Below are 12,206 nucleotides of genomic sequence, written 5' to 3' on the forward strand. Positions count from 1 at the left end.
TACAGTTTTATCTGGTGAAAGCAACCAGTTAGAGAATTAAGTTTTTGTTTATATTTAAATAGCTTTCAATAGTAATATTAAGAGGTGTCATTTAGTTTATCAAAGCCCTCCCTTTACTAATGTTCTGCATTAAATCTCTTTTGATGCTGTATCTCTGACATCCTTCTCCATTGTTTTTTTAGGCAAAACATTACATTGGTCTTGCAATTAAAAATGACAACCTTGTGTACATTTATAATCTGGGTGGCCAAGACGTGGAAATACCTCTGGATGCCAAGCCAGTCAGCACCTGGCCTTCTTACTTCAGCATCATCAAAATTGAGAGGTAAAGTGATTATGTGCATTATCCCAAAATCAAATAGTTAATAGGGAAAAGAAAATCAATCAGAAAAGGCTGTGTCAGAACTACCCAACAGGAATCTTCAGTGCCTGGTTCTACTCCTACTGAAATAGATGGAAATTCTCTCTGCTTTTGGAGAACCAGGACCCAAGCGGTCACATGGAGGAAGAGAAAGTGTCTATGGTTTCTTCCTTTCTCTTCCCCCAGGTTACTAGTCTTCTAGTAAGGAAATAATAACCCTTCCTGGAGTTGGAGGCCTGCTTGTTCTTTAGTAAGTCCAGCTAACACGAAGCTCTCTTCTCTTACAATTCCTTTCTACAGGATTGGAAGACATGGGAAAATGTTTTTAACTGTGCCCAGTCTTAGCAGCACAGACGAAGAAAAATTCATCAAAAAGGGAGAGGTTCTTGGTCCTGGCTCTCTCCTTAATTTGGAACCTGAAAATGCTGTTTTCTATGTTGGTGGAGTGCCTCCAGGCTTCAAGGTTGGTTAGATAAATATTTTGTATTCAAAATTAATAGTGTAAACTTATCTTGCTGGACTTCCCTTTAAACCAAGAAATGGTAAATAAAGAAAATTTCCTTATTTAATCATTTATCATCTTAGGACTCCATCTTTTAGCCATGGCAAAACCAGTTTTTTCTTGTATATTATGTCATACAGTAAGACGATCAGATTTCTGATAGCAGGTGTTCAAGTTTTCGGAAACGTAGCCAAAGAAAGGCTTGCTAGTTGTTTATTAGCATGCATAAATAAATGAGGCCTATTAGTCCACCTTAACAAAGCTTGCAAGCTAACAGTTTTTTTCCATGTTAATGGTACTTAAAAATTCCTCTTTTACAACTGTCACAGACATGAAAAGTAATGTATTGTTAATATTAGGTCAGTGTGGGAAACTAGCAATATAGTAATTTGTTTGAATTTTAATTATCATTGGTTTAAATCCAGCCTTACAACAGCATGAAAAGTTCCCTTTTAAAAATACGTCTGAAGACTTGTGTGAGACAGTTGCTTGAGTCTAGTGCCTAATAGTCAGCATGAATTAGCACCTCACTTACCTGCTTCTATGAACGTACCAGTTCCTCTTTTTGGATTTAAAAATTGCTATGAACTCTCTTAGCTTATGAAAATTGCATGGCTGAATAAAACCATAGCTAGAAAGGCTTTAGAGAATGCTAAATTCTTTAGGCTAACTGTAGCAGGTGCTACAAAGATCCAAATACTGATCCACAAGCAGCGCTTCTAATAGTATAAAAATAAAGAAAGATAAATTCAATACACTTACAAATTCCTGAGCTTTGCACTGTTATGACTACCATGATCCAAATTCCAGATTACTGAACCTTGGGTGCAAATTGCCTGAGAATAGGACTGAGGACTGAACACATACACAAACAAAAAAGTCATCCAGTAAATGAACCCTCCAAGTGTGTTTCAGAGCAGGGCAGAGGAAAAAAAAAAAGAGAAAAGTGAAGGAAAATGGGAAGAAAAGGATTCATGGTATTATTTGATAAGCATATGGGTCTCTTTCCCCTTAGAGAAGGGCAACTTACATTTTCATTTATTAACATACAGTCTTATTTGCTAAAAGCTTTTGCTTTTATTTCCCAGTTACATTCTTTGCAAATATGAAAGGTACCACCTACTTCTAACCATTAGAAGTTTCATGCTTAACATGAAATTAACATATTATATTAAAATAATTAAACAGAATAGTAGATGAAACAAAGGGGGAAGGGAAAAACATGATCATTTAACAAATGTATCTGTGCTGCAGATAGGAATCTAATTTTCTTTTACAGCTACATATATTCTTCGTTGTTGTATTACCATTACTATTATATCATAAGCAAAATGGAAATAATGAGAAGATGAACTTGCAGTGATCAAACTCTGAAGTACAAGAGCTGTTATTAATATCACACCTGTTCCACAGGGCAGAATATTTTAATATAAAAAGAATGATTCACTAGCTCTGTCAGCTTTATTCTTTGGAATTTTTCCCTCACCAGTGTGGTTATTTAAATTCCATTTGCAGTGACCTTTATTAAAAGGAAAGGTTTCTACATCCTGCTAACTCTTTAAAATAGCACCCACTGAGGATTACCCACTGGTACAGACTTTGAATCTCAGTCTCCTAGGTTTAAAGAGCTCTCTCACATCTCTCTCTTTTCATCATGGTATGAAGTTATTTTTCTGGGGTGAAGGATGTCTATACATTAGATATTAATTATCTACTGAGAGATTCAAATACATTGAGTAAGATCAATTATTAGTCAAATCTAACCCTTTCCCCTTTTTCCAAATGTGCTCCCAAAACTACAAAAGGTTTTGTTTGCATTTGCCTTTCTCGGCCTAATTTTCTCACTGTGACACCACTTATGTGCTCCCTTTTAACTTACAGTCCATAGGCCATATCATGGTAAGGTCTGTGAAGATTATTCACAGTAACATCACCCCATTGTTTTCAAAATACAAATTGCACAGGGACAAAACTGATCCCAAGTGATCTCATGATACCTAACTAGAGTGTGACCTTTCTCCTCTTACTCTTCCTTGTCCTCTGCACAGCTCCCTCCTAGCCTAAACCTACCTGGCTTCATCGGCTGTCTGGAACTGGCTACCCTAAACAATGATGTGATCAGCCTGTACAACTTCAAGCACGTCTATAACATCGACACCACCACATCGCCACCTTGTGCCAGGTAGGGGACACTCCCATCCTCACTCTACTACTCTGGTTTGTTTCGAGTACCAGTCCTGATGGTTCGTTCCTGTTTTATTTTACAAACGTGAAGGTGGCACTGAGTTGTTCAGAAGGAACTTAGTCACTTTAAAGTACAGATTGCATCAACAAGTTTAATTTTTATATGTATATATGTATGTATGTATGTGTATGTGTATGTATACGTATTGGACTCTATGATCCTTATGGGTCCCTTTTAACATGAGATATTTTATAATTTTCTGTGGTCTCCACTAACTATCTTGCAATCTTGTTCACGCCTTCGAAAAGGGAACTGTCATGTTAGCTGACATGTCCCATGTCACTCCTAACCCCACTGCTTGCCTAGGACAGGGCCGATCCTGACTTGAATTATGTTGCTGCAAGTGATACAGCCACAGCCAGTCAGCTCTTGTAGGTCTGGTAACCTTGAGTGCAGTCCCACACCCAGGCAGCAAAGCCCGTATTGAAGTTATCTTTCTGCCATGCATTCTTAAACCCACAGCAGAAATTCCTTAGATAAGCCTTTCACAAACTGGGAAATGCAGCTCCCAAAATAGAAGTGAACATCAGCTGTAGCAGTCGTTTAGAACATACACAGCAGGCATTTTCTTACACAACAGGCAGCAACAGTAGAACATCTCTACAGAAAGAACAGGAGAGAAATTTGCCTCATGCAGGGGCAGAAAATGCAGGAAGTGTTGGGATGCACAAATGGTGGCTTTCCACACCATTCCCACAGGGAGTACAAGCGGCTGCTCTCCACGACAGCACATGCAAGCTGCTTCTGGGCTCCCCAGCAGAGTTCATGCTCAGCTAAAGGCCTCAGAGAATTCAAATGGATTTCCGCACAAACTGGGCAAGCTCTTAATAGAAATGTAAGTGTACCCTTATAACGAGGAGGTGCTGTGGGCCTGTCACTTTACAAGGATGAGCAAAGAATTTTCCTGTCCTCTACATACAGCACAGGATTAAAGCACAATGAAGGAGTTACATACACCTCCAAAGCTACACGCTATTTTTTAGAAAAGAATTCCCAGAAAAAAATTTGAAAGAAAGTCATCAATCTCACCATTGCCAGGAAGAAGCAGAAGTTCAGAACAATTATTTCAATAAAGTATGTAAAGGCTTTTAAGTTTCCCTAAATTAAAGTGGGTACATACCAACTGATCTTTCCCATGTTGTTCTTTTCTAGAGATAAGCTGGCTTTCACTCAGAGCCGGGCTGTGAGCTATTTCTTTGATGGCTCTGGCTATGCCTTGGCAAGAAACATTGAGAGAAGGGGAAGATTCAGCCAGGTAACTCGGTTTGACATAGAAGTTCGAACGCCTACAGACAACGGATTGATCCTGCTGATGATTAATGGAGTGAGTACCAAATCCTGCTGGTACCCTTTACCCATGAGCACCACAAGTTCCCCAATCCAAATTGTTTATGTCCTTACACTTAACTTCAGAAAAGAGGAAATATTTTGTATTCGTCTGGTGCACTTGCACCAGACTTGCTCTGAAAAGGTCTCAGGAAGATGAGGCTTATACTCAGGCTTGGAAGATGAGTTGGACTCTGCTTTCATCCAGAGACAGTCAGGACTTCAAACTGGTCATATGCTTGTGATGATACTTTGAGAGAGACTCCAGTTAAGCCCAGTAGTTGTACCTTTATTTAAATGTGAATGCACAATCAAAGCGATATGAAATTTCTATGAAGTAACTCCCCAAAAGCAGACACTTTGTGGTAGCTGCCACTTTATAGCTGTGCCTCAGGGTGTACTAGAGTTAAATATTTAAGTTACTGAAAATAGAAAGCACTCCAAAAAAAAAGGCTTGATCCAAATGTCAGCAGCTTTTCTGAGGTCTGAGGGTGACACAGAGTTTGAAGAAAGTATATGAAAATATCCTATGAAGACATTGGATTTTTTTGTCTTTGTGCATCTCCACATCAAGCTCCCAATCCTGTGTGGATTACAACGTGGCAGAGCCACAGAAAACATTTTTCTTTTGCAGCCACAGACAGACACTTGTCTAGACACCTACATGTAACACTGCATTAAGCATTTAGAAGAGAAAAAAAATCCATTCTCATTAGAACTCTCTAATGTTTGCCTTTAGAGTGATTTTTAGAGGAGGGTGGTGGGAAGCAATTTACTCTGCAGCAATTTACTCATGCTACCACTTACCTTCATTCTTAGGAGGCTTTGACTAAGCAGCTGCTCTTAAAAGTTTAACAGCCTCTATTGCAGATGAGTTATTTTTCTTCCAAGCAAAAGCACCTAGAGGTTTTTTGGAGATATATGCACTTTGTGTTTGATAGTAGAAGCTGCAATCAAGTTGGATTGACAGATGGAGGAGACCATGTCCGCTCACAAGCACTTTTAGAAAGTCTGTGTAAGCTGGTCCATTATTCAGTTCTGCAAAGACAGCTCATAAATATTCTGAATGTAATCCCTGTTTCATTTTCAAGTTTAAGCCGTTCATAACAAACCCAAGATCCAGTTTCATTTAAAAGTACTAGATTAAAGCCTATTCTTACTTCTTTAAATAATGACTTCTGAAGGTGGACTCATTTGTGTCAAAGACAGCAGTTCTTGGCCTGCAGTAGAGTTTTGAGAATTATTGTTCCCTTGTTTCCATTAGGCATGGAAACAACAGTATGAATGCTAGGACAGGAGACAAGCATTGACATTAAAAGCGTTAACCCAGATGCACATATGCTGTAAACTGCCCTTTCTGTTTCTTTATGTTCAGTTTTGGCACCAGACTAATTCTACGGTACAGATCTTCATTTCAAGCACTCCTTAAAGAATTTTTTTTTCCTGTTTATAAAATCTAGGTCATCCAGCCACAGAAGAGAGGCTAAACCATAAAGCAGGAATGGACAGGAATTCCAAAACCTAAATACATAGTAAATAGACACTAGCTATTGCTCAACCTTCAGTAAATACACCAGTGTTGATCAGGGCTGTGAAAAGACAAAAAATCCCTGAGTGATTACAGACATTATGACAGAACCTGCTAATGTAGATGCAGCTATTCTAGTGCAACACTGCTTTTACCTGTATAACATCATTCACTTAGGGCACATGGTATTACTTTGACAGTAAATAGTTGTGTTTGCATTAGGAATACTTTGCTGGTAAAGAATATTGACATTACTGTGCTACTAGATATTATTTCTATAAGGAAACAGTTTACCAAGTCTTCAAAAGAGTGTCATTTATAAAACAATTATGTGTGCATGTGCATATATACACAAATATTATAGATATAAAAATATATATGTGTTATAGTTTGGCAAATAAAAATATATTTTCCCAGCATGCTTTTCACATCACTCTCATAACACTGTTTATTGATTTTTTTTAATTGCTGCCACACATACTGCTTTTCTGACTGCTGTTTTGTTTTATACAGAGCATGTTCTTCAGCCTAGAGATGCACAATGGTTTCTTGTACCTTCGCTATGACTTTGGCTTCAGCAATGGTCCTGTGCTTCTTGAGGACTCCATGAAGAAGGCTCAGATTAATGATGCTAAATTTCATGAGGTAGAGATGTGGTTACTATCATAACTATTTGCCCAGTTACCCCAGAAACTCCAAAGCAGCGATAATTGCTCCAACACCCATGATGAGGGTCCAGGTGGTGATACAGTAGAACAGGTAGAAGAGTAGAGTGCATGGAAGACCCACACCACTACTGAGCAGTGGAAAGGGAAGGCTCTCCCTGCCTCCTCATAAATCAGTGCTTTTAGATAGATTCTGTTTATTGTTAGCCAAGGATAGGACAGTTCATATGGGAGAAAAAGTGTTATTAAGTCAAAATTCAATTATATCAAAGACAGCTCTATATTTCAAATATACAACTCTGTTCAACTAAAATCATGTCATTATAACTTGACCACCTTAGTTGCTATGCATTGTATTACAAAAATCATGGCATTTCCCATTTCATTTGAAAAGAGTTGATTTGGTATCATCCTTTTATATATGCACAGTATTTTAGGGACTTTGGCAAATGTAAAATATTTATTTCTATTTGGTTTTATGGAATTTGCTTTAAGCAAGTGTAACTGTGACTGTGCAAATCTCCCTTAGTGAGTTGCTTCTCCTGACATTCACTTGATGTAAACTCAGCTTGATTCCTGACCCCCAACTATAGTTCTATTTATCTTTAAGTAGAGCACAATTATGCCTTTTATGCTTTCACAACAAAATAAGTTTTTTAAGAAGTATGCCCTAACTTCTTGGATAAACCAAGAAAGCACTCTGAAGTTAATGGAGCTTATCTGTTCACCACAGTGCAGAACTTGACAGGGGTATTTTCATGTGGATTTATTCATAAGTGAAATATCCTATGGATTTAATCCTTGTCAGCATCTCCCAATTTACAAACTACTTCTTTGGTAAATGGGAGGAACTTTTCAAACAAAAAGATATAAAGATCCAATCAATTTTGCAAGATCACCATGACAACTTACAAAAGATAGCATTTTTAAACACATGCTTTTCTTTTCAGATTTCTATTATATATCACAATTCTAAAAAGATGATCTTGGTAGTAGACAGGAGACATATAAAAAGTGTGGACAACGAAAGAACAGCAATGCCATTCACGGATATCTACATCGGAGGAGCACCTGCTGAGATCTTGCACTCCAGGTTGGTTTACGACTGGGATTCAATCATTATATTCAAGTGATCACCATATTTAAGTTATGTTGTATGACCTTTGCTGAAGGGGTAACAATAAAATATTTTATTTGGCATCAACACCTTATGTAAAACAACCCCTCAGACATTCTTCTAAGTGTCTCTCAGAGCCCTGAAGTACCAGGGATAAGACTTGATCTAGCACAGTCAGTTAAACTCTACTAAAACTGGCCTAGTTTTAGTAAGGGTAACAGAAAGAGTCATCTTCTTAAAACAAAAAGGCATTTTCAAAGAACACATTATTATATAAAATTGCTATTCCTTCTTACTCTGCAAAAAGTGATCGTTGTAAAATAGCAATGCACTAGCTAAAGGATCAAGACCCTCTAACAACTGCATTGTCAAACATAAAGATGATCTTTTTCCTACTAAGCATTTCAGTTCTTATCCATCCCTGGTTCCCTCCAGATTCAAGTCAGCTGGCTCTGTGTAGGCGTGGGAAGAAAAGAAAAAGTCTCATTTTCCCATTGCGCCATTTGACAGAAGCCAAGTTTAGTCTCTGTAGAGTTTATAGCTCTAATTTCCTGCAGTAGGAATCTGCCGGACCCCAGGGTCATGTTCTGAGAGCAAACTGGCTGTTTGGAGAAGAACATGCTCTTCTGATAGGCAATATTCATTCCCAGGGTCAGACAGCAAGGCCTGCATTTTCAGAAGGGCTCCAGCTGCTGTTTCAAGTGTCACAACTACTAATAGGAATACCATTTCTCTTTAAAATATCCTCCATGTAGAAAAAAAAAAAAAAAATATATATATATATATATAAAATACTTAATCTTGAAGCTTTGAAGATAGGGACAAACATCAGGTAAGGAAAAATGATGCCTTTCAATCCCATGGAATTACTTGAACATGTAAACAAAGTGGTCAGCAAGGCAGAAAGAGTATATAAATTTATCCGTCCTTTCAAATAGCTCTTTACAATGGTCTGTCATAAAGGGCTATTAAGAAAACTAGTGGAGTGGAGAGGGGAAAGGCTGCAGTGGATTAGCTAGCATCTGGGAAAGAGAAAATAGGACATAGTACTAACTCTTCAAATATAAAAAGTCTACAGCACATGCTCAAAGGATCTTTCTTAGGGTTGGTATTAAATACATTAATGATCTAGAAACAAAGTAAAAAAGGATAGTGAAAATTTCTTTGGTTAATCAAGCCTAAAGAACACTGAAAAAGCCCAGAAGGACCTAGAAATCAAAGCAGTTGAGCAGTTCAGTGGCAGATAAGACTTGCTCACAAATGTAGGATAGAAGATGAATCACGTGAATTAGGCCTGCAGTTTTCGGAGTGGATTGTGGTTATTCTTGTACACACCTGGAAGGTACTTTCAAAGCAGGAAAAATAACATCTCAATTAACAAGTTATATCAGAAAAAAAACCCACAGACATTGTAAAAATATGATCAATTATAATGTTGAAAAATATATACAGAAATTATTTAAGCAGAGCTACAGCTTTGTCTCTTATATTGTACTCAGTTTTCATTCTCATAACAAGGGTAGACAGCAAAAAGTATGGTCCAAATGTGGTGATATCATTCCATTTTCATCAGGAGCATAAGTTAATATTCTACTGATGATGTACTACTATCTCCCTACTACTACTATCCACTACTGATATTTATGCTTTCTTTTTGCAGACAGACTTATATTTTAATAACTTTGCTGGGCAACAGCAGGGTGGGAAGATAGCTTTAGTCTTGGAGGAGGAGTTTCATATTCTTTTAAAGGAGTGTTTTTCCATTCACTTGAAATGCACTTTTCTCTGTCAACTGTCTTTCTTCTCCAAATAAATGAATCTAGAAGTACCATTATACATTATTTCTCTTTCACCTCAGTCACTGCATGAAGCAGAAAGCTAGGGGGACATAGGAGTATGGGACACTGAGAACTGTTAAGAAATTAACTCAGAAGCCTTCCTTTAGGTGAAAGCCTATCTTCCATAGTTCCTGTTGCTAGAACCTGTTGTTAGGTTAATGGCATTTAACAGGCAGTTTTGTGGCATTCAGCCAGTCACATGGTCAATCAGAGTAAAGAATATACAGGTAGACTGATACCCCACACTTTCATCGAAATCTTGGTGAGAATGGCCAGAGCCTTCCTGTTGATTTTGTCTTCCTGCTGATTTCACTGAGGAGCAAATTAAGCCTCTACAGGAGTCCTCCTTTCACCTTATTTCAGACATGTACAAGTACATCTGCAGTACTTTACCCAATGGTCCATTTTTGCCAATGCAGCAAAATAAGCATTCTAAGAGCTTGATTCATCTGCCACGTTTCCAGTGTCTACCTTACAGTGAGATAACTCATAGATAACTAGTGCAGAAGCAGATGTCAACAGTATCATTTCACATGAAGTGAAAAGAATCCCACTGCTAAGGTACACATTGCTCAAAGAGCAAAGACACTTTCCAGGTAGCCAGGTCAAAACTCTGGATTTCACATTCACTCCATTTGTTCCCCAGTTATCTCTTGGACTGGTACCCAGTAGATTCCATCTAATTTCCTTGCCCTGTCAAAAACTACGATTTTACTTCTTCTTGCACCTTGAGAATAGTGAGGACAAATTCAACTCTATTCACCCTATGCTGTAACGTTGTGATATCTTGGTAAGGTGTGGAGTTGAAAAACTGGGAGTAATGAATAGGAGCAGTTGGGATACACTCAACTGCTGTCTACCTCAAATCTGACATAAACAGGATCCTGGAAGCCCATCTACTGCTTCGCATTTACAATTTTGTAAACCCACACATCAGCAAGTAGAATTTGCTCTTACTTCCCTGACCTCTGTTAACACTTTTTTTAAGAAATAGAGACTCCATTTGCTTCCAAAGACAAGAATATAGCTTGCTAGTAAAAGCAAGACAGGAAACTAAATCAGAATTTTTCTAAAATGTTAAAAAAATCAAGATAAAAATCCATTGATTTTAACTTTAAGGGGGTAGAAATATATTTTAAAATAAGTCTTTTTATTTCAGCATCTATTTTTTTAACTGTTTTAAGTTACTCTATATGTATGTCCTCTCTGAATTCTCACGTATTTCTCCCCATAAAATTTATTACAACTGGTGCATTTTAACTTTTCAAAACACATAATGTGGCTAATTAGTTGTTTTACATAAAGATGCAAGAATTGAGCACTAGTGAAGCAAATTATTGACATTTTTCCAAGCCCTTTAGAACATCTTGGCAACAAAAGTCTGTTCAGAAAGGCAAGGGCTATCTAACTGCAGCTTGTTTGGCATTGTTTTCCAGCAGCATTAGTTCACATCTGGCAGGAAGCATCGGCTTTAAAGGCTGCATGAAGGGTTTCCAGTTCCAAAAGAAGGATTTCAACTTGTTGGAAGAACCAGGAACGCTAGGAATCAGCTATGGGTGCCCAGAGGATTCATTGGTAAGCATAACATCATTTGAGACTTAACAGCAAATTTTTGACAACGGATATAGCTATGAGCTTGAGTTTTACTCCAAACAGTGGAAGGACAGTCTTCCACCAAGGAAATAATCATTTGCTCATTGATTGGCAGGGGAGGTGTGTGGGGAGGTGTCTGTTAAGTCTGCTGACATACTACCCAATTTTCACCTTGAATTACAGCACAAGGTGTTTCACTTGATACTGCTCGTATGTGAAATTGCAGTGTGAAAGCTGGGCCTGAAATAAATTGTGTGCTGTATTTTGAAAGGAAATATTGCAATGTAATTTGTTTTTCTTGAAGATACAAGGAGAATTGTCCTCACACGCATCCTAATACAGATGTATGAAATGGAAAAGGCAGCAAAATATTCTCCCTTCAAGACCAGTTCTTCCTCTGTGACACGCACACACACTGCACAGCATTAGCACTGAGAAAATTGCCACTTTGCTTCTGATCCCTTCCATCATTCATCATTTGTCCATTATAACGCAAGGCTGGTAAATCTAAACAGTGTTTGGTGTCTTCATCCTGCAGTCATGTCTGTCCAAAACCATGCTACAAACCTGTGAAGAAGAAAGATCCCGCCACTTGCAGAACTCCTCACACAGTCACACCCTCTGTCAACAAGGAAGTTATATGGAATTTGTCCGACCTTGGACCCAGTATTGCTCCTGAGACTCACAGGGTTATAGACCACCATGCCCAACACCTTCCACCCCACCCCAACACTCAGTGCAGCACACAAGCTAATACATCACTCGTTGGAACTGTGACTCAGTGCCACACAACTCAGACAGGGGTATAAGCCCCATCTGCTTCCACTCTTCATGCTCACTAACATCAGCAGACTTAGGACGAGGCCAAGATCCCAGGAGACTGAGAATAAATTGCTACACTTTCTTAAGATTTTCCTGGCATACGATGGAAAGCCCACATAAATTAGGTTAAGACATGCAGGAAAAATAAAAGGCTTTCTAAAACTGAACTGGTTGTACCTTGAAAAAAAAAATAGCCTCATCCTTTTAAT

General features: G+C 38.1%; 1 protein-coding gene across 2 annotated transcripts in view; it reads left to right on the forward strand.

The window, feature by feature from the left end:
• The window catches only part of LAMA4 (laminin subunit alpha 4), a 100,991-nt gene that overhangs the window by 71,066 nt on the left and 17,719 nt on the right, over positions 1-12,206 (forward strand). Inside the window, exons 20-26 of one of the 2 annotated variants that reach the window (XM_050315857.1) lie at positions 183-325; positions 662-824; positions 2,912-3,045; positions 4,261-4,432; positions 6,476-6,607; positions 7,578-7,720; positions 11,019-11,157. In XM_050315857.1, coding sequence (XP_050171814.1) covers positions 183-325; positions 662-824; positions 2,912-3,045; positions 4,261-4,432; positions 6,476-6,607; positions 7,578-7,720; positions 11,019-11,157 — 1,026 coding nt within the window. The remainder of the gene's footprint in view (positions 1-182; positions 326-661; positions 825-2,911; positions 3,046-4,260; positions 4,433-6,475; positions 6,608-7,577; positions 7,721-11,018; positions 11,158-12,206) is intronic. The other variant, XM_050315858.1, reaches the window with a different exon arrangement.

The sequence above is a fragment of the Myiozetetes cayanensis genome, unplaced genomic scaffold (assembly GCF_022539395.1).
Source record: "Myiozetetes cayanensis isolate MyiCay16 unplaced genomic scaffold, myiCay2020 scf2-11, whole genome shotgun sequence".
Classification (NCBI taxonomy): domain Eukaryota; kingdom Metazoa; phylum Chordata; class Aves; order Passeriformes; family Tyrannidae; genus Myiozetetes; species Myiozetetes cayanensis.